General features: G+C 43.3%; 1 protein-coding gene across 7 annotated transcripts in view; it reads right to left on the bottom strand.

Moving 5' to 3' along the window:
- The window catches only part of RELCH (RAB11 binding and LisH domain, coiled-coil and HEAT repeat containing), a 241,533-nt gene that overhangs the window by 178,503 nt on the left and 39,231 nt on the right, over nt 1-23,799 (bottom strand). For all 7 annotated transcript variants that reach the window (XM_082258179.1, XM_082258177.1, XM_082258182.1 and 4 more), the window contains exon 2: nt 10,126-10,215. In XM_082258179.1, the coding sequence (XP_082114305.1) occupies nt 10,126-10,215 (90 nt within the window). The remainder of the gene's footprint in view (nt 1-10,125; nt 10,216-23,799) is intronic.

Raw genomic sequence — 23,799 nt, 5'->3', positions numbered from 1 at the left:
ATATATATATTTTTTTTTTTTTTCAGACCCCCAGCGCCACAAAAAGCCCCTTAGTGTTACCTGCTAGGGATCCCTATCGATCGAGAGAGAGATAGACCCCCAGGCTCACCACTTGATGCTCAGAGTTTAACTGCAACAGGTTACAGCGCTGTCTTGACAAACAGGAAGTCTTTTGGCTGGCTGCCCAGGAAGAAAGGAGGCGGCTCCGCCCCTCTGCACGCCTTCCGGCGCCTCCCCAAGCTCCACGAGGTGTTTGGATCACCTCAAACATGGCCGCCCCCATGCTGGAGACACGAGGCTATGCCAAAATGGCGGCTCGTGCGATCCAGCAAAAAAAAATGGCGGCGGCCTGTACTGAATAGCGGTGTGCTGCAGGGCACACAACACTCTCTCTGCATGGGGATTTGGCGTGGTTGGCGGTACCGGCCCTGGCGGACCGCATGGCCATTCGGGAGGCCTGCTAATAGCTGGAGATCTGATTAGGAAGGCAGTCTACATGTCCATGGCTTCTGACTGGTAGGTAGCTTATTCTTATCACCGTAAGATTCCCAGAATGCCACAGATTACAATCTTTTTAACATGTATACAATTAGATTGTTAGCTCCCAAACCAAGCCTCCTGGCTTTTTGCACATAAAATCACACTCAAAGTAGGAGGATCTGTGTCATTTATAGGATAGAGAGGGACTCTATCTTACCATACAGAGGGGCCCGCGTTCACCACAAGACCCGTCAGGGGAAAAGGGGGAACATACTACTCACCATACCGGAACCAGGCGGGCACCAACTCCTGACAGTACCCCTCTCCACCGGGGCGGGAGGGCTGTCGACCGATATGGATGCCGTGACTCATGGTCTTTGGCGTTTCAGCGAGACGTTTAACTCGCGGTGTCAGTCCTTTAATGGGACTTTGTCGCGGCCGACCCAGCGCGGAGCTATGGCCTGCACGCGCTCGTAGGCTGAACTGGGGTGACCACCGGATCTCAACATCCAGCCCGTCGCCCAGTTCAGCTTTCTTGCTTTAAAATCTCACAGGAACACTGGAGAAAAAAAGCTGTCTAAAAAATCCTTTAAGAAAAAATTCTTGCCAGGACCTAAGATCCCAGCAAGGTATCTAGGTCCTTACTCCTAACTAGACAGAAAATAACTGATTTGCTGAGGCAGAGAGAGAGAGGATATACCCTCTGGGACTGCCCCTAGGGTGTGGCCAGAGCTTTTTAATTTCCTGTCTAGTCCTGCTCCTGTGGAGGCAACATAACCCGAAGGTGGTGTATCACCGAGGACTACGTCTGTCAATGAGCGCTAGAGAAATAGTTTTTTTTCTATGCTCTGATCACCGTTGAGGTATTTGTAAATTGCCATCGTGTCCTCTCTCAGGCGTCTCTTCTCCAGGGAGAATAAATAAAGCACCTCCAAAGTGTTATTTTGGTTGTTCCCATTCCTTACAGGAAAACCTGTCAAAATAAGGCACATAAGGAAACACCTTTGGAGTGCAAGGTGACTTATGCATACCAAACGACACAGCCTCATCCATGGCTACATTAGCCCCATCCTCCATTTTTTAAGTCTAACGCACTGCAGTGATAAGTGCGTTTACCATTTTTAATTCGCTGGTGCGCGAACATGGAGGAATCATCCATACGATCAGGTGAATCTGGGGGTGGGATATTAGGCCCCCTTGGACAGGCCACGTCCACGGCGGCATCAGGCTCAGAATCAGATGAGACAGACTGAGCAGGGAAAGACGGGGGACGCTTCCTCCTGTGCCTTTGCCCACACGCCACTTCCACCTGGGACACTAAGGACTGCAGGACCACCGTCAGTGCAACCAAGGAAAGCTGGGGTTCCGAGGGACATGCCACATCCATAAGGGGGTCAATGGGGGATATGTGACCCTGAGGCTCCATAAGGAACATTAGCAGAGTTATTAGCAGAGAGAAAGATAACAGGGACCCCCAAGGACTCACACTAATGATCAGAGGAGCGCAGAGAATTCGGAACCAGCATCATCATGGACGCCATCCCTGTTTATATGTCCTGGTCACAAAAAGAGGAAACTGAGGAGAAGAGGAGGAGCTTTGGCATCCCCACAAGGCTGCGGTCATCTCCAGTGTCTCCCGGACTAAGAGAAAATGGCCCCTGTGACATCAGGCTACACCAGGGCTCGACAATCCCCGGGCGCCAGGTCGCATTTGCGACTAGAATTAGCGACCTGGCGCCTGGGGGTGCCCTGCAGAAGGTGTCCTGTCATTTTTGCCCGGACTTCCGCGCACAGAGTGCACGGACTTCCGGGCCGTCCGAAAATCGAGGCCCCGGCTTTTCGGCCTACTTGAGATGACAGGCTTCCAGTGGGGAACTGGCGCCCTCTTGTGGAGGCCGGGAGTAATGACTGTTTCCACTGCCTTTTTGTTCTCAATTCATTCATTACCATCTCCCTGTCCAGTTAGTTACCTTTGACAGGGAGTGTGGTTATTATTATTTAATTTATTTTTTAAATGTAAAAAAAAAAAAAATATATTTTTTTCTTTTTTTTTTAATTATTAAAAAAATAAAAAAAAATTCTTTTTTTTCCAATTATTAAAAAAAAAAATATATATATAAATATATATCTATATAAATATATATATATATATATATATATAAATATATATCTATATATATATCTCTCTCTATATATATATATATATATATATATATATCTCCTTTTTTTTTTTTTCTCGTCGCCATACCACAGCCGAAGGCCCCTTTCACACAGGCTGTCTGATCAGGTCCGCCTGTCAGTTTTTCAGGCAGACCTGATCGGACCCTTGATTCTCCTCTATGGAGCAGTAATCTGCCGCCATCTGATCCTGTCCACCAAAAGCAGACGGATGGATCGGATCAGATGGCATCGGATGGAAAGAGACAGACAGTCTGTTTTCATCCAATTGTGCTAGAGGAGAGTGGGGTTCTAGTCGTATTTATGTGTAAATTTAGTATCCGTTTTATTAAATAAAACTTGGTTGTTAGTTTAAAAAAAAAAAAAAACTGGCTCCTAACTTTTTTAGCTGGCTCCTAGATTTCAGGAAAATTTGTCAAGCCCTGGGCTACACAAATATGGCTGTCAACCGGAGACCAGCCAGTCTATAGAAAAATATCCATCATTAGCTACAGCATGCTGCTAGGATCTTCCCATACACTTTGCACCAGGACCCCCTGCACTATATCCACACTGCAAACAGTGTGCAAACAACCTAGGTGTCTACTACACAAGACCCCTCCAGACTACCAGGGCAGAACACACTATCCCAGGACCCTTACATAGTGGGGATAACGGGGGGGGGGGGTTCTCCACTGCATCCTCTGCCCTGGGAACCCCACCAGACCCCAGGTCCAGACAGCGGGTAAAGGGAGTGGGGGAAGTTTAGCTCACTGAGGGATTTTTAAGGATGGGAGGAGGAAACCTTCAGACAAGTCCGACCGTTCCTGGAGGTTACCCGCGTCCTGCACAGAAAAACACCAAAAAAAGGGGGGGGGACTGTACTTACCTTTTCCTGGTGCGGGTAACGCTCCAGACAGAACCCTCGCCACAGATGTAGGGGAACTGTCGGTCAAGGGACCACTGCAATTAAGACCCAAGCCCGGTAGTATGCGACCCTGCAAGACGTTTAACTATCAGGCCAGCCTCTGTCCATGAGGCTAGATCACGGCCGACTTAGCGCGCAGCTGCGTTCTGCACATGCTCACTGGCTAGGCGGACCACTGAATCTAGATTATCCAGCCCGTCGCCCAGCCTGGCAGTTGACTGTAGATCTCCCGAGAGAAAAAAAAACACAGAAAAGTTGAAAGGAAGGGGAAAAAAATAAATAAATTGCTAAGACCAGAGATCCCACCCGGGAGCCTAGGTCCTTACTCCTGACTGGCAAGATTAAAACTGATTGACTAAAGCAGAGAGGGGGGGGTGTTAAATACCAAGCTGAGGACAGCATGGGCATAGCCAGGTGTTTTTTGTTCTGCTTAGTCCTACTCCTGGAGGAGGCAATATAATCCAGTAGTAATGATTTATGGAGCACTGTGTTGGTTGATGAACGAAAGAGAAAAGTGGATTGCACTTTTTGATGATTATTATTCACTATAATAATGTTATAGGCCTTTAGGTGTCATCCTTTGGGCTTTTGCTATTGGAATTTTGAAATGGATTGTGCGGATATGAATGGTCACTATTAAAGGTCTCATTTTACCGTATATATTTTTGTGGATTGTGTACTGGAAGTTATGTACTTTTGAATATATACTGTATGCCAAATTAATGAAGGAAAGCTTATTTTGAACAGTTAGAATGCATGTAGTCTGCATTGCAGGAGCACTACAAATTAAAAGGCCTTGAATTTTATATGTATCGAGTTTCCTCACTTGATGGTTTCACTGTAGAAGCTAATAGACAGATTAGGAGTGCGGAAATTGTTACTTTTTATTCATTATAGATAAAGAGTCAGCAAATTGGTATAGAAGATACAGCTGTCCAAATATGCACAAGAATGAAAGCGTATGATAACTAATTTTTGTTTCAAATTAGAACAATGGCTCCAAATGTGTACTGCTAGAACAAGCATTATAGTTTCCTTTTAATCAACAGAGAAAAACAATATCCAAGCCCAAAGCCCATAAATACTTTCCTTAATCTACAAGAGGAAAGTGTTTAATTGGGTAACCAGGGCAGGAAAAAAAATAAAAAAATAGTTGTCCTACATGTTCACAAGGGCGGGAAGGGGTATATAGCTTGCTGGGTTCAAAGGCGGCTAAACAGTTTCTGGATGCAGCACCATTGTGATATGGCCACATACAAACTAACCAACTAGCTGTAGCTATTTTGTGCGTGGCCGCAACCCAGCATGGAAATGCTGAACCTGGATCACACCATTTGTATCCAGGGTCAGTCCGAGGCTCTATTCGCTTATCTGAGCGGGGTTATTTGCGAACAGTGGTGGTGCTGGCCATTGATTTGAAAAAAGTACAAATCCGACAGCTGCTGCTGTTCTCACACAGGCAGTTTAGAACTATCGAGAACGAGAATCTATTGACTTTCCCCTGGCGTCTGCCCCTCTACAACAATGTTAATTTAGGCTTATCAGATGATCACTCATCTACTGTTCATTATGCTAACCATATCAAGGAGTGGGAAACATTTACTTTGTCATGATCAGAGGGCCATAGAGCTCTTAACTTAGAACACATATGTCAAATGCAAAGCCCGCGGGCTAAATCCAGGCCTTGTTATGTGGTCCTCACATGCAGGTTTGCAGCCCAACTCCATTCCGTCACCTCTGGCTCTTGCACTCCCCTTCCCTGGTGTCACTTGAAAACACAGAAGCCTTCTGGGTTTACAAGGGAGTGATTTTCTCTCAGTGGCTCCCGAAATTAACAGATTCCTGCACGCACTCACGGCGGGTACAGATCTCCAGAATCTGGAAAAGAGAAAACAATCTTCCTGCCAGGCGAGGCAAAAATCGACTACACATGGAGGTGCTAGAGCCAGGCCGGCCAGGTAGGAGAGAGATGCGAGAAAGCGCACACCTAAACCCTGCACTCTGTACGTAATGCACTTCTGGATCCTGCACTATGTACATAGTACACCCCTGAAACCTGCACTCTATACAGAACAAACTTCAGAAATCTGCACTTAGTACGTAGCACACTCCTGAACTCTGCACTCTGTGCGCAGCGCACCCCAGATACACCCGATCCTTTGAGAGCATACTGCTGATGCGGCCTATGATGAAAACTCCTGACTATAAAGACGGGTGTCCATAAATTTTCCAATGATGACACGTGATATCTGTACTGTGGGGGGCCACAGTACAGATAACATTTACATGGTATTTTGAATTCCCAGTTTTTCTTGGATCCTGCAGGAAGGTTGAAAGCCATCACTCTCGCATAGGTGAATGCACCAGAATCTGGGTGTAAGGTATTTTTTCCTCCCCAATTTTGTTTTAGGGTTACTTTAGCAGGTTTTTCCTTTATTTTTATTTTTTTTCTTGGGGGGGAGGGTTTCAATGCAAGGTATACTTAAACCTACATTCACACTAGAATGTGGTGCGGGAAACCATGCGCGTTTCCCACACCACATTCAATTCGCATTGCCCTTGTGATCTGCAGTGGGTGGCAGTGCAATCTTAATGACATCCCCAAACACAGGTCACAAATGCAGTGGGTTTGCCTGCACTGGATCACATGGTACAAAATAACTATGCTATCCAGTTTCAGTGCAGTTCCAAAATGGGTGCATGCACGACATTACAAACGAACGAATGGGCTCAAATCACACCGCACCGAATTCCATGTGAATTGAACAGGAATGGGGTACCGTTTCTGTGTGATTGATATGCGATTTATAGGGTTAACAAGGCTCAGAGTGGCTCTAAAACCTCAATGCACATCATGTCCTTTGAACAGTCATTACTGTTTAGTGGTCACCTATGGTTAAAAGTTTACAGATACTCCTCTACCACTGCCCTGACTGTATTGTTTGGCATGGTTGTGTAAACTGTGGTATTGGATGGACCGAGTTACAAATCCTTTAAGCAGGTAAAAATGCTCTTATATACGTGTACCTCAACTGTGTTCAGCTTTAATGTCTGGAAAGGAAGCCTGGTTAGGGTTAATAAAACATGGGCTTTTACATTATTATGGTATTCGGGATTTACGTGTTGCTGCCATCACTTCAGTTACAACACACTAAAATCAATAAAATCACTTGGTGATATGAAATGTCCCATGTAGTTTAACCTTCAGTCATAACAGGTGTAACTTTTAGAGCTTGTTAAACATGGGCTGGAATTCCACAGTATTCTGGTTAAGCTTTCTTTGTAACAGTCCAAGCTATTTATGGAGGGTGGTAACAGCAGTGCTAAGCCTGCAATCTGACTACTTGAGCAGGACTCTCTAATTAGGTCTATTTGAATAAGTAGTGAGTCACCTAAGATGCCATCATCCACAATCTGTTGTCCTTAAGGCACTGTTCATTTTTGTACGATGCAAGAACACAAGCAAAATCGCACTTGCCCCCCACAGCGCACAAAAAACCCAATTCCTTTATGAATTCTTAATGACCGCCAATGCAAAATGCCCGAGAAATTGTGCATCAAAAATCAGTTTTTGGGATTGCACTTGTTTCGTGTGATTTACAAGTGTAGAACAGCCCACTGAAACATATGGGCTGCCCAAAATGTGATGTATCAAATAATTGTTTTTTTTGTGTCTATCGACTACTGGAGACATTCCCATCCACTTTCTGTCCAAGAGACAACAGTACATCAGAGGGATGCCCTAAAATTATTGCCCTCTTAGAAGGGTACCCCCATTGGAACATTTCCCTTGAACTCTTATTTTGGGGACAATTTTGGATATTCCCTCACTCTCTCTTTCTTGGTGGCAATGGTCACTAGAACAAATAGAGGGGTGAATCTCCTTCATTGAGAACGGTTAGCAATAAAAACTAAAAGAGGGTCCAAACCTCCCCATCCTATCCAAAACTAGACTTAGATTTAATTATTTTTCATGGGTACTGCTGGAGATGCAGAATAAATTCCAACAAGGCCTCTATATAAAAAGAGACAGGCACATGCTCTTTGGGTCTGGCTGACCGTACAGCTACAAGCTGCTCTTATTTTAAAATTTTTACTCGAGAGATGTCTGGTAGTCTCATACTGGACACCAGAGGCCACTTTCTTGACATGAGATACCAAACAAGAAAATTGCATTTCAATGAAACATAAATTATTTAACTGCAAACATCTCATACTGGCAAGATAAACATGTGCTGGTTTGGTCCCAGACGAATTAATTGTTCATCAATGCATTCCCAGGACAATCCCCTCAAACACATTTGAGATTTTGAATCCACTCCATGCTGACAGCAAACGCATGGTACGCCATATGGAACTACCAAACATAAGATCAGTCCAGTAATTCACAAACATCCAGAATACTGACACCATACCATCTGTCTTGTGGCAGGAAAAACAGAGGTGGTGGGACAAGGAAGGGAATTTTACACTATATATTCTGTTGGTGGGGACAATAACGACAGTGTGAGGGCTAAACAAGAACATAGAAAATATTTAGGTGCCTAGCATCTTGGAATTCTTTCTAATAAAGCAAATCAGGAAGTCGATACTGGAAGATGTCATAATTAGCAACACCCTGCTCTTATAAAAGGTCCAAATTGGGGAGAAGGAGATTTTATTTATCTATATACAGTATAGGTAGAGAGACACTAACTCCCCCGCCTCATCTCTACACTCCGCGCTCTCTGGCCTCACTGCCTCCTCTCTACCTTCCCCTACTTCATTTACAATCCTATTCAGTAGACTGAAAGCCAATTTTTCACTTAAAGGCGATGCCCAGGTATGATTATAGGTTACCCTTGCAGTGTAGCTACCCCCTCACTAAGGTTAATGGGCAATTAACCTTAGTGAGGGGGTAGCTACACTGCAAGGGTAACCTATAATCATACCTGGGCGTCGGCTTTAAGTGAAAAATTGGCTTTCAGTCTACTGAATAGGATTGTAAAAACAAGCAGTTTACATGCCTTCTTCTGTAGACTTCCTCCCAGCTGCATGACCAGCCTCCCAAAGCCACTAGTCTTGGCTGCTCTGTAGGTTGCCGGCAGCCAGACCTCACGTTCAATTCAGAAACCAGTAGTCCCGCATTGTAAGTGAAGATGCCCCAGACTCACTAACACAACCTGGAGCTTCAGAAAGAAGGGGTGAGTGCCAGAAGGAAGCCAGGGGAGCATAGGGTAATTTGAGCCAAACTGCAGTTAATGCTCCCTCTAGATTAAAATGAACATCTAACCCTAATGACATGAGGAGAGCCTCACTTCAAGGGTAACGTTTACTATTAGCCGGGCGGCACAGTGGTGTAGTGGTTAGCACTTTCGCCTAGCAGCAAGAGGGTCGCTGGTTCGAATCCCAACCACGACACTACCTGCCTGGAGTTTGCATGTTCTCCCTGTGCCTGCGTGGGTTTCCTCCGGGTACTCTGGTTTCCTCCCACACTCCAAAGACATGCTGGTAGGTTAATTGGATCCTGTATAAAAAAATTGGCCCTACTATGTATGTATGAATGCGAGTTAGGGACCTTCGATTGTATGATCCTTGAGGGCAGGGACTGATGTGAATGTGCAATGTATATGTAAAGCGCTGCGTAAAATGACAACGGTATACAAGTACCTGAAATAATAATAATAATAATAATAATAATAATAATAATAATTAGCTGGAGTTCAGCATTAAAGTCAATTTTAGTGCAATAAATGTAGCCATTTTTAACATTTTAAATTAACACCCCATTTACATATTCCTCTCCTATTCTGTACAGGTGCTTCCCTTAGAGAAAGACATGCTTTGCATGGTTTTTATCTTATTTTATTTTTTTTACCTGGGTAAGTCTATCTTTACAGATCATCAGCAAACCTATTCAGTCCATAAAATGTGTCATTTACAATCCTCTTTCTTTTGCATACACAACATGTGAAAAAGGTGTGTCACAACACAAACCACGTCTTTCAAACCTTCCACTTCCAGGCCCCTGTCCGGTCCATTTTGTTTTACCTCAGGTTGCCAGACCATTTATGAAATTTTCATTTTTTTTTTTTAAATCATTTTGCACTTACAGCTTTCAGACTTTGAAAAAGACCCCCAAACTATACATTTCCTAAAAGCACAGGACCCTTAGATGCTATTATTGTGAAATAATTGTGAAAATGTTTATTAAAGTGAAGTTTGATAAAAAATACACTACAATAATGTATTACTAAATTCCTACTAAAGCTTATAACTTAAAAAAATCCAACTATATCCAAAAGCATACAACTTTGAATTAATAAAATATTTCAAAATTTTAAATTGTGCCTTTTTGTGAAGCTTTGAAAATCTAAAAAAACTGTATGCATGTGTGCCTAATTTAAATGTGTGCTTGTATTTTCGGGGGCAAATGTATTTTTTTTGTTTTTCAAGACATGTTTTATTTATTTACTTATTTTTTCCCTTTTACTTAAGTGCTGTCACAAAAAGATGGTAATGGTCAGGTAAATTGTATCTGTACAATGCAGCAGATAAACTTTACTTCCGTTGGTATTCACCTGCCACACGCTCGTCAACTTCCCGGTTGCCATCATCAGAGTAGCGAGCAAAGTCCAGTGAATCAAGGGTGCTTATGCTACCAGCTCGATCTGAAAAGAATAAGGATCATTCAGTCAGAAGTACGTCACAAATTTTAGAATTTCAAAGAACAAGGAAAAAATACCACAAGTTAAATACACACAAAGTAATATTCCAGTGTAAACAATTTTACAGACCGATCGAGCACAATTTAAAAAAAGATACACACGAAAATTCTCTTAGCCCACCATTAAATATTATGCCACTATTAAATCAAATCTGTCCCCCATTAAAAAAATTTACAGCTGAAATGATGAAAAGAAAGTACAGCTTCCATTGAAGCATAATAATAGCTCAGGCTTGATTTAGTGTGGTACAAATGTAGTGATGTTTTCTGTAGAAATTAAGGAAAAGTTTATATAAATATCAAAGAAAAATGAAAAAAACATACACCATTTAAAACCAGTGTAAATTTGGTCGACTAAAATATTTTTGAAGAGACAAGAACTCACTGCTCAAGGTGGTGCAATTGCCTGATGACTCACACTGGTGCATGCCCCGGCTAAAATATTTTTGTCGACTAAAATTAATACTGTTTTAGTCGACTAAAACAATCCAGATAACTAAAATATGACTAACCAAAATGACATTTTAGTCAATCTAAAACTAAACTGAATTTATATCACAACGGCTAAATCTGTGTCTGTAACCTTAATACCATAAATAATAAAAATGTTATTACATTTTTATTCCAGGAGCATATAATGTTTGGCAGTTCTAAAGAAATAATATATTAAAAATGTAACTAAACCCATTCGATTTTAGTTGACTAAAATGTACTGGAGATTTTAGTTGACTAAAATACGACTAAAAACAACTCCAATGCGACAAACTAAAAAATGGCATTTCAGTCAAAAGACTAACAAACTAAATCGAAATTTGATGTAAAAATTAACACGGTTTAAAACTCTCTAAGACTAGATACACACATATGCGGGTTACAAATCGTCGCATAAATCGCACTGGTTCCAAGCATGCAAAAAACAAAATCGTGCTTTTCTAGCAGACATGCACGGGTGCCAATTCTGAATGGCATCCTCATGCATCATAACACACAACGCTTCTCGGGTGTGGGAAAGAGCATGGTGCCTGGGTTCTGTGTGGCTGCCCTGCGGATACATTTTGTAAATAAGTGTAGGGACTTTTTCCCCGTCACCTGCAGGTACAGCAACCAATTCAAATGAATGGGCTCCTGTTGCTAAATGTGTTTCAGCACTACCTCCACTCTCAAACTCATTTAAACCCTAAAATAATCATGCAAATGCAATATAAATCAATATAGTAAAAAAATCATACCAAATAATCCCCACCAGGCTTATTGCAAACGCTCTACTTCGTCTCCAACCACTTAAGCTCCAGAGGTTGTAACCCCCTTTAAGACCAGAGAGCTACTTTAACTGGCAATTACGCGGTCATGCAACACTGTACGCAAATTAAATTAATTCTATTTTTTTTTTCACACAAATAGAAATTTCTTTTTGCTCACCACTGGGACATATATATTATATATATATATATTTTTAGTACTACTACTAATGACAGCGATCAGCGACTTACAGTGGGACTGTGATAGTGCGGCAGGCAATCTGACACTGGGTGGGATTTGACTGACACTAACATCAACAGTGACACTAATGCAGTGATCAGTGCTAATACTATACACAGTCACTGTACTAATGGCACTGGCTGGGAAGGAGTTAACATCTAGGGGCAATCAAGGGATTACCTACGTGCCCAACAATGTGCAACTTGTGCTGCTTTTACTAATCGATGTGGCAGATTTTTTTTTAAAAAAAGCAACTTTGCTGCTCCATTTATAGAGCCCTGTGTTAGTCAACACAGCGCTCTGCTGTGATTTGCTAAGCCGATCAGCAAGTCCTACCCATAAATCATTGGCCAGGAACTGCTGACCATCTGGAAGTGCGGTATCACGTACACATACATAATCTGGTGCAGAGGGGCCGTCCCAATGCTTTATATGTGCATAGGGCGGTCCACAAGGGGTTAAAATCCTTATTATCCAGCTATACTTTAACAATCTTTGTTTTATGTACCATTTTAAATAAAGTGCTTTTTGCTTTTTTGGTTTTAACTGTATTATACTATGGAGGTGTTCTTTGGTTTGAGTTGAAGGAATAGCACACTCAAAGCTTGTTTGGCTGTACTTCTACTGTGAATCACAGGAGTGCAGTTCATTTTGCACTCTTGTAACCCGTTTCCAGCACACAACTGGCTGAAATCCGCTCTCTGCTGATGTCACAGAGCCGGTTCAGGCTTGGGCAAGATCGCGACCATGAAGTCACATTCCCACCAGGCCTCAATGAGGCCATCAACTATAGACCCTTTTTATAAGGGTTTAAATCAGGTGGCATAGAAATCGGACTTCCACATCGATTGAACATCCTTCCCATAGTCCACCATTTCCCCTTTATTTTCATTTTTATTCATTCATTTATCTATATTTAATTTTATTCTACCCACATTTCCCATACCAACACCCCCTGCCTCCCCCCTTTTTTCTTCTTCTTCCCCTCTTTCTCCATCATTCCATCTTTCATATTCTTGGCTTTTTTCATTTTTTTATTTTGATCCACATTTTCTTATGCTGGCCATACACTATACGAAAAATCATTGGGCCCAATTTGGACATTTTCGCTTAGGGATGTACTCACTTTTGCTGCCGGCGGTGTAGACATTAATGGCTATGTGCTGAGTTATTTTGAGGGGACAGCAAATTTACACTAAGTGCCGGTTCACACTAGGTCGCTCTGACTTAAGGGGGGACCTGTGAAGTCGCGTGCAGCGCGACTTCCACAGACTTCATAAAATGAATGTCTATGCAAGTCGCCTCCAGGTCGCCCCGAAGAAGTACAGGACCCTTTTTCTAAGTCGGAGCGACTTGTGTCGCCCCTATTAGAACCGGTCCTGTACTACTCAATGACCGAGACGGTGCACGACTTGCCAGGCTGACCAAGTCGCCTGACAAGTCGTATTAGTGTGAACCGGCACTAATACACTATACAAGCTGTACACTCACTACTCTACATTGTAGCAAAGTGTCATTTCTTCAGTGTTGTCACATGAAAAGATATAAATACAATATTTACAAAAATGTGAGGGGTGTACTCACTTTTGTGAGATACTATATATATATATATTTTGTGTATATCACAAAAGTGAATATACACACACACACACACACACACACACACACACACACACACACACACACACACCTATATATACATACATACAGCGGCTAATAGGGCAGTACAACCGGTCCTGTTGTACCAGGCCTGGGCCCCATCAGCTTAACAGGGGGCCCGGGCAAAAATTTCGGTCTAAACAAATGCAAAGGATTTTGCTAAACTTAAATCACTTTCTAACTCCTTGCTTACCAGGGAATTAATTCATTTTCCCTGGGCCCCATGAGGTCAACAGAAGGGCCCAGAGGCGACAGCAGAGAAGGGACTTTTTTCCCTGTTTCAGGGCCCAGGCATAGAAGCCCGCGCCACATAATGTGCTGCCCCTGTCAGAGTTCCGGCTGTGGTGCCCGCTGCTTAGGCCTTCTCTGGCAGAGCTATTGTGTTGTACACCGCTCCCTCAGTAAAGGCCCGTACACACGTAGCAATTGTCGGCCGTAAATATTCGGCCACCGACCAATCGGCCGATTGTCGGCTTGTTAGTATGATGCTTCCGACAACCGACTGCGACTTTTCGGCCGAATAGAATCTGGTGTGCAGGCATTAAAATTTTTGTTGGCCAACACCAGAACGGCTGATTGTTCGCCAGTCAGTACAGAATTCGGCCGACAAACAGCAGATGAGCAAGACTGGGCATGCTCAGAGAAGAAAAAACACACGGAAAGTTAACCATCACATGACATCACTTCTGCAGTCGGCTGTTGTTGGCCGACAAAATTCGTGTGCAGTCTTTTGCACTTTTCAACTGACAAGACAGCCCTGGACAAAAGACGGCCGATCATTCAGCCGACATTCGGTACGTGTGTACGGGGCTTAAGTCCTGCGGCCTGGGGGGAGACTGATGTGAGGCTGAGAGGGCACAGCAAGCCTAATCCGGTGGCGGGTGGCAATGCACAGCTTCAAGCAAGCAGCGGCACACAGACACTGACTGCTGTGGAAGGAAGGTACAGTCCCCAGGCTCCCCACTGTGTGCCTATAATCATCATTATGATCGCAGCACAGCAGGTGCACTTTGTCACAGTGTCACAAGGGACCAGCAAGTCTGCAGTCCTCTTGTCTCCATAAAAAGTACAGCGAGTAGAAAAACACCCCCTTCACACCTATGCCATGTCCCTGTTGCCCATGATTGATACAGCTCAATTTGATCATCACCGTTATCTTAAAAAAAAAAAAAAACACACAATACAGTTGCATTGAACCACAGCACCTGTATTGTGCGATTATCATGATGATAATGATAATAAAAAGGACTGAAATCCATCTTTTTACCTAATTTAGGGCTTATTCCCAAATGATACTGCAGATATGCATCTCCTGTGCAGGGCTGTCTTTTACCAGCATGGAAATGCACAAAGTGTTGCATGCTCTCCATGCCAGTTTCCCCATTCCTTTCCTTTGGAACACAGCCACTGTATCCCAATGTGTAATGTGGGTGTGCCTGGGTCACTGAATGCATAAGAGACCGGGGGTGTGGACAGGGGCATGGTCAGTGGTGGGGGCGGGGTTAATGGAGCCCCATCAGATAGAAATCACAAGGCCCCCTACAGCCTAGCAACGGCCCTACACATAAACATACACACACACGAGCAGTGGGGGGAACCCCATGCGATGCAGACAGGAATCGCCCTGCATTCCTGTTCAAATTGCAAGCAATTCTTTGCAGTGCGATTTGCGCCAAGTTTTTTTTTTTTTTGTATAGACGCAAATTGCACCGCAAAGTATCAGTACTCATACTCGCCGATAAAAAAAGAGTATCAGTTCAACCCTAATCACATGTGCTTTTTTTTTTGAGGGGTTATACAGTACAAGTTTGAGATAAAATGGAAAAACACATTTAAATCTTAAAGCGGAGTTCCAACCAAAAGTGGAACTTCCGCTCTTTTGCTTCCTCCCCCCCCCCCCTCCAGTGCCAAATTTGGCACCTTTCAGGGGGGGGGGGGGGGGTACCTGTTTTTGACAGGTACCCTTCCCCACTTCCGGGAGAGGGCACCGAGGCACTGTCCCTCAGAAGTTTGGCCCCCTACTCTTTTCCCCGCCGCCGAGCCAATCCGAATGCGCAGCGCGCTTTCGTGCATTCGCATTACGGACCCGCCCATGAAGCCGTACCGGCAATGGTGGCGGCAGCACCTGACAGCCGATGGAAACATCGGCTGTGGTGCCGACATCGCTGGACTCCAGGACAGGTAAGTGTCCTAATATTAAAAGTCAGCAGCTACAGCATGTGTAGCTGCTGACTTCATTTTTGGAGGGGGAGGCTGGAACACCGCTTTAACTCCACTTATGTTGAGGAAAAAAAAAAAAAATTCCCCTCTGGGTGATCTGTGTACATTGCAGTGATTTTACCAAACTTTGTTGCAGATTCCTACCTTTTGTTATTCTGAAGAAATCCCTGTTTGTGCCCCTGTGGGTCTAATGGGAGTGGTTTCATAATTATCATTCAGCTGTGGCAGCTGCAGGGCTCTAATGAGGAAATCTGCTGGGCCTGCATCCCTTTGGCTGGCCATATATTATACAATTGTCTTTAGATTTACCTTCAACTACGTAGTACAAAGGCCTGTCTAACTGGATACAATTGAAAGTGTTGTTTAGCTTTGACCTCATATTATATGGTTTTTGGTAAATTTAAACAGAAAATTGTACAAGAATATTGAACATGTATGCCCGGCCTAGTTGTGTTCATATTGGGAGTATCTCACCAAAAATGACATTTTTGTTGCAGGGATGCCAGAAATCTGACTTTTATCTTAGGCAGACTTCTGGGAAAATTAGTGAGCCAATCACACAAGCAGGAAATGTTTCTGGGGTGTGGTCAGTACACATTCTGTGTACAGAACATCTTCAGGTAGCCATATTGCATTACATTTTCAGAACATTACAACAGCTGCAGATTGAAAAGGAAAGGTCATTTTTAATAACATTCAATTACAATATAATTTGTGTAGCCATTGTATACGCTATATTGTTTCTTTATTTGCCATTCTTTTTCCCCATGAAAGTGAAGTTACCCTTAAACAAGGTTGGAGGACACTAGGGGATGGGAGGGTTTTTTATTTGCATAACACAGGGTTTATAACATTTTTAATGGGCTGCTGTGCCCATACGCCTGCACAAAATGCAGACGTGAACCTAGCCTTAGTGCTCGTTTTCACTTGTTATGTCCTCTGATCACTCATTGGAAGGCGTTTGACAGGTGGTGGAGCCAGCGTTATTTGCCCTTCACAACATTGTACATTACCACCAGGATCCCTGCAGAGCCTGGACTGGCTCTTTGATGTCAGCTGACAGTGGAGTTTAACTCGCTGTCAGCTGAATCTGGGTCACAGGAGTGCAAAACTAAGCACACTTCTCTGACCCAGATGAGAAGTATGGCCGACAGAGCTTTGCCCATACTTCTCCTCTAAAGGATAGAAACATGATGACACACGAGCGCTGAATACACATCCGTATTCAAATTCTACTCGCTACGGTTTTCGAATTGCGGGAAACAAATGTCGTCTTCACATGTGCATAAATACTAAAACATGTAAACAATAGTATTTCATTACAAAACATTACATTAAAAATCCAAGCTCAATATGGGAGTAAAGAAAACTCCAATAAAGACACCCACAGGATATGCTCAACATTAAAGTACTCTCGTTCCTGACTGTCAGTTTCCATAGAAACAAACATTTGTCAGTTCACTCCTCTACTTATCCCTGGAAGCAGCGTGTGTTATGTATAGCCTTCATAAATTAGATTACAGTGCCTTAAAAAGTATTCAGACCCCTTGAAATTTTCCACATTTTGTCATGTTAAAACCAAAAACTTAAAGCGGAGTTCCACCCTGGTTATACATTTTTTTACAAAAATACCCCCGGGACAGTCAGGGCTAGCACATTCCACAATGGCTAGCCTCTGATCTGTCCCGGGTTGCACTTACCTTTCAGGAGAAATACTTACCTTGAAATTGTCTTCTCCAGCGCTGCCATCTCAGGTGTGGGCAGCTTGAAGCCAGCACGATCCTCTTCCGCGTCCTCTTCGGTCCTCTTCCTCCTTCTTCGGTCCCACGATGCACTGCACCGGCCCCGACGTCACTTCCGGGTCGCGCGCGTCATCCCTCCACAGCTTCTGGGCATGCCCAGAAGCTGTTTAGAAGGGAATGACGCGCGCGCCCCGGAACTGACGTCGGGGGCCGGTGCAGGCGCAATGATTCCTGGGAGCGATGACGTTCAGCTCCCAAGAATCATTGCAAAAGCCAGGAAGTGACGAATCGCCGTGGCCGCTGAGGGGAGGAAGAAGGAAGTAAGATGAGTATATTTTCTCTAAAAGGTAAGTGAAAAAAAAAAAAAATTGCGATTATACATTTGTTTTTCAGGTGACCGGGAGCGAGAAGATGGAGGTAAGTATAAATTTCGGGTGGAACTCCGCTTTAAATGTATTTTATTGGGATTTTATGCGATAGACCAACACAAAGCCTCACATAATTGTGAAGTGAAGGGAAAATGATAAATGGTTTTCAAATATTTTTACAAATAAAATATCTAAAAAGTGTGGCATGCATTTGTATTCAGCCCCCTTTACTACGATACCTCTAACTAAAATCGAATGGAACCAATTTACTTCACAAGTCACCTAATTAGTAAATCGAGTTCACCTGTGTGTAGTTTAATCTCAGTTTAAAATTAGAGCCGCACGATTCTGGATAAAATGAGAATCAAGATTTTTTTTGGGCTTAGAATAAAGATCACGATTCTCACATCTTTTACATTATACAAAAAAATTGGGCTAACTACTGTTCAGCTTTTTTTTTTTTTTTTTTAATTCATTAAAGTGTATTTTTCCCCAAAAAACTGCATTTGAAAGACTTCTACGCAAATAAAGTGTAACATAAAAGATTGCAACAATCCCCATTTTATTCTCTAGGGTCCTTGCTAAATATAATAATAAAAAAAAAAAAATATATATATATATATATATATATATATATATATATATATATATATATATATATTAGTGTGACAGGAAGTCAGGTAAATCTGTGGATGTAGTCACAGACAGGAGATACATTTCCACCTGGTTTAGAAAATTCACCAATTACTATAGGGTGTCAGCTGAAAAGGTAGCCAGGACAGCTTAAGGAAGTTGAAAGGCCTTCAGCTGTTCGGAATGAGGAAGTTAAGGCCTCTATAATTTGTCCAAAGGAAGTCTAAGGATTGCTGCCTCCTGACGCTGTGTGAGCTGGGGAGAGGAGGACAGTCAGATGTGTGCCTCCCGACGCCGTGTGGGCATGGGATTGCTGCCTCCTGACGCCGTGTGGGTAGAGGAGGACAGTCAGATGTGTGCCCCCTGAAGCTGTGTGAGCATGGGGAAGACCTCCTGAAGCGATGTGCGCTGAGGAGGGTAACAAGTGTGAAGACTACTCAAGGATCGTTTCTATGTGAAAAGAAACCAATGGACATGTGTGAAGGGGAAATTAATTAAAACTGAAGACTACTCAAGGTGAGGTCTTGGACTATTTCTATGTGGAAAGAAATAAATGCACGGTTTGTGAAGAGACAAACAAAGGAATGTGTTCTATGTGAAGAGAAAAGGGACATGTTCAATGGACATTTGTTGTATGAAGAAAAAACATGGACTATTGAGTGTCTGCTGTAGGATCAGCAAAGTTTGCCCAACAGTAGGTTGGAGACAGACTCCGTAGGTAGGTTCCTGTGTGTGAGAAGGTAGCCGCCCACAGTGGCAAGGATTTATTTTGTGTTTTATTTTTATTTTGATGATGTTTTTGACGCTTGCACTTGTGTGAAGAAAATTGCATGAATAAACCAAACTGTTGTTTGCAACCACTTCTCGGCTATCTCCCTGTGTAAACGCACCCCCCCAAGGGGTCATCCATAACCGCCACCGAGCTAATCTCCCACAATATATATAATCTCTATCTATCTATCTATCTATATCTATATCTGGCGGTTCCAAGTAATTTCCTAGCAAAACATACTGATTTTTGACTTCTAAGCATTAGTCTTTAAGAAGTTAAACTGTGCTCACTTACACACAGAAGTTCATTCCTTTGATCTTCGGCTACGTTTACATGTTAGCGTAGCGGATCGCGAGCAGAACACCGCGATTCTGCCCGCGATCCGGAAATCATTGCAAATCGCGGGACGCCTGTGCGTTCCCGTTGATTTGCAATGGCACCCCAAACGATGTGCGATGTTGCCGCAATTTCCGCCTGCCGAATCGCGGTAACATTGCGCAAACAAAATCGCGGGTCGCATGACGCCCCAAAGAAGCTCTTGTACCTTTTTTGGGCGTCATGCGTCCCGTGATTTTTTTTGGAGCGATGTTACCGCGATTCGGCAGGCGAAAATTGCGGCAACATCGCACAGCGTTTGGGGTGCTATTGCAAATCACCGGCAACGCACAGGCCTCCCGCGATTTGCAATGATTTCCGGATTGCGGGCAGAATCGCGGTGATTCTGCCTGCGATCGCTACACCGACATGTGAACGTAGCCTAAGTCCCCATTCACACTAGCGCCTGACTTGGTCGCCTGAAAAGTCGCAGTGGGTCACTCGCCACTGAATAGTACAGGACCCGTTCTAATAGGAGCGTCACAAGTTGCTCCGACTTAGAAAAAGGGTCCTGTACTACTTTGGGGCGACCTGGAGGCGACTTGCATTGACTTCAATGATATGAAGTCCGTGCATGTCGCGCCGAGGTCGCGGTGCACGCTGTGCACCGTGACTTCACAGGTCGCCCCCCAGCAAGTCGCGTCGCCCCTGTCTGAACGGGGTCTTAAAGAACGAAAACATACATTGTAAAACATTGTGTTTATATTGTGTTTATAGTTATTTCATCAGTAGCCTTGTGAGGGGGGGGGGGGGGGGGGGGCGGCAAATCGAGATCGCAATTTTTTTAACGATTAATTGTGCAGCTCTAGTATAAATGCAAGCTTTGAACATCTCACGGAGCACTCTCCAATCCATCATCCAAAAATGGAAAGAGCATGGCACAACTGCAAACCAACCAAAACATGGCAGTCCACCTAAACTGACAAGCCGGGCAAGGAGAGCATTAATCAGAGAAGCCGCCAAGAGGCCCATGGTAACTCTGGAGGAGCTGCAGAGATCCACAGCTCAGGTGGGAGAATCTGTCCACGGGACAACTATTAGTCGTGAACTCCACAAATCTGCCCTTTATGGAAGAATGGAAAGAAGAAAGCCATTGTCGAAAGAAATCCATAAGGTCCTGTTTGCAGTTTGCGAGAAGCCATGTGGGGGACACAGCAAACATGTGGAAGGAGGTGCTCTGGTCAGATGAGACTGTAATTTAACTGTTTGGCCTAAAAGCAAATTACTATGTGCGACAGAAAATGCTGCACATCACCCTGAACACACCATCCTCACCGTGAAACATGGTGGTGGCAGCAGCGTGTTGTGGGGATGCTTTTCTTCAGCAGGGACAGGGAAGCTGGTCATTGTTGATGGGGAGATGGATGGAGCCAAATACAGGGCAATCTTAGAAGAAAACCTGTCTGGGTCTGCAAAATACTTAAAACTGGGGGGCAGAGGCTCACCTTGCAGCAGGACAAAGACCCTAAACCTACAGCCAGAGCTACAATGGAATGGTTTAAATTAAAGATGTGCAAAGCCGGTAGAGACGTACTCAAAAGACTTGCAGCTGTAATTGCTGCGGAAGGTGGCTCTACAAAGTATTGACTCAGGGGGGCTGAATACAAATGCACGCCACACTTTTCAGATATTTGTAAAAAAAAACAAAAACCATTTATCATTTTCCTTCCACTTCACAATTATGTGCCACTTTGTGTTGGTCTATCAGGTAAAATCTCAATAAAACATACAAAAAGGTTCCTGTACTACTTTGATCTGACTTGGGTGTGATTTCAGCATTACAGGCTCCTCAATAGCATCTAAAGTCAGAGACAACGGCAAAGTCGCAGCAGTGTGAACCGTGCCTAAATTGATGTAAAACATGCAGTGCAGAGGACTTTTTGTTGGTTATTTTATAAACCCGGAAACCAATAGAGCTATAATTTATCAACCAAGGCAGGCATAAAAGGACTTTGATCCCTGAACACTCCTTTCTTTGCTTTAATCAAAGTGTGTTGCAAAAAACAAGGCTGTTTTAAATATTGCAGCTCAAAAGGAGAAGAATAGCCAAAGCTTGTTTGCCTGTACTTCTCCTGTGGATCTCGGGAGTGTAGTTCGTTCTGCACTCCTGTGACCCATTTTCAACAGACAGGGGGCTGAAGGCCGCTGTCTGCTGATGACACAGTGGGGGTTGATGTAAGATGAAATACGCAGGGGGTTCTTCACTGTAAGAGCAGTAAGGATGTGGAATTCTCTTCCGCAAACAGTCGTATCTGCAGGGAGCATCGATAGTTTCAAAAAAACTATTATATGGGCACCTTAAAGACCACAACATACAGGGGTATACAATGTACAACATACAGGGGTATACAATGTACGGTTAACAGCAAACACGCACACACATCATAGGTTGAACTGGATGGACTGATGTATTTTTTCAACCTCACTAACTATGTAACACAGAGCCTGAGTTGGCCTCTCCCATCCCCTCTACAGCCCAACACGCCAGAGAGTGGACGGGGGGGGGGGGGGGGCGCAGGCAGAGCAGAGAGCAGTGACTGACCATCTGCTAAGGGTGAACTGAGAGCCAAGCGATCTGCGGTACTAGTTGACTGGTGGCACAATCATCTACTATCGATAGGCGTAAAATATACCTGTGAAGGAGGGGGAAAAGAAATGTCAACTAAACCACAACCCTTCATTCTGCCCTTGGCACCTAGGTTGGCATGAGGTCCTACTCATTCTGGCTAGATCCTGGGGACTACAGAGCAGCCAAAATCTTGCGAGAAGCCTCTTGTAAAAGGACCAGAGTGTCTTCTTGCAAGATTTTGCCTACTTTACATTCCCCAGGAATTTTTTTTTTTTATTATAAGTATATTTAAATAACATTTCTTTAGTATAAGGTAACAAGATATTTATATATTTTATGCCACCCTTCAATGTGATCATTAGGATACACCTGTCGCAGTAGGTATCAATGTGCACAATGAATGATATACACGGGCAACCAATCACAAAACTGGTAATTAAGGCATTTACATGCATAAAAACGTACCAACCTTTCCATTGAGGCCCCTGGTTCTACAACTTTGACATTTGTAAACTAAACTATGCTTGAATATTAAATTGGCCAAATTTTTAATTCAGATCTTAATGAGGGATATCCATATACATTTTGGGGGTATGGGAACCAAACGATAGGGGTGTGAGAGGGCATCTCTGAATAATTTTAACAAAAATGGAACAGGATCCTCTGTATTACTGTAAAAGACACCACAGTGGAGAAATTAACTTGGTGTGTCACATGGTAACATTACCAGTGACAGAACATGGATTCCACGTTTTAATGACTCACAGCAACAGTCAAAATATTGCTATTTGTAAACAACTTAACCACTTAAGCCCCGGGAGATTTTACCCCCTTCCTGACCAGGGCCTATTTTGCGATTCGGCACTGCGTGACTTTTAACGGACAATTGCGCGGTCGTGCGACGCTGTACCTAAACTAATTTGATGTCCTTTTTTCCACACAAACAGAACTTTCTTTTGGTGGTATTTGATCACCTGTGCGATTTTTGATCATGCGCTATAAACAAAAAAGCGTAAATTTTGCAAAAACAACAATATTTTTCACATTTTTATATGAAATTCCCAAAAAAAAAAAAAAAAAACAATTTAGGCCAATTTGTTTTATGCTACATATGTTTGGGGAAAAAAAAAAAATAGCAAAAAAGCGTATTTTGATTGGTTTGTGCAAAAGTTATTGTGTTTACTAACTACGGGAAAGATTGTCATTTTTGTTGTTCTTGAGGTGTAAGAACAGAGATCAACGGTCCTACATAGCAGAACCGTATGATCTCCATTCTTACACAGGGAAGAATGACAGTCGGCTTTGTTTACATTAGCCTCCTGCCTTTTTTCCGTTGTAACGGACAATTGCGAGTGCCCGGCGGACATCGGGCACACGCACAGGGGGGTCCGTGAGAGTGACCCTAGAGCCTCACAGGCTAGCAACGTAGTCCTACGTCGCTTTGCCTGTGAGGGGCTGACCGCCGCAGTAAATAGTCGTGCGGCGGTCGGCAAGTAGTTAAAGTGATAATTTAACATTTACATTGTCCATTCCATTTCTGTATATGGATGATGGTACTGTAGTTATTTTATTTACATATTACACATATATATATATATATGTATGTCTGCAGGGAAACAAGCAGGAGGAGCTTCTAGCTTGGGGTCTTAATAAAATTAAATATGATAAAATCCTTAGGATTTGTTTTTAGCTGCTTTGTTCCTAGCTATTT

This window comes from Pelophylax lessonae, assembly GCF_965119305.1.
Source record: "Pelophylax lessonae genome assembly, chromosome: 5".
In the NCBI taxonomy this organism is placed as follows: Eukaryota; Metazoa; Chordata; class Amphibia; order Anura; family Ranidae; genus Pelophylax; species Pelophylax lessonae.
The sequence above is the reverse complement of the archived record's forward strand: the minus strand, read 5'-3'. Positions and strand labels throughout refer to the sequence as shown.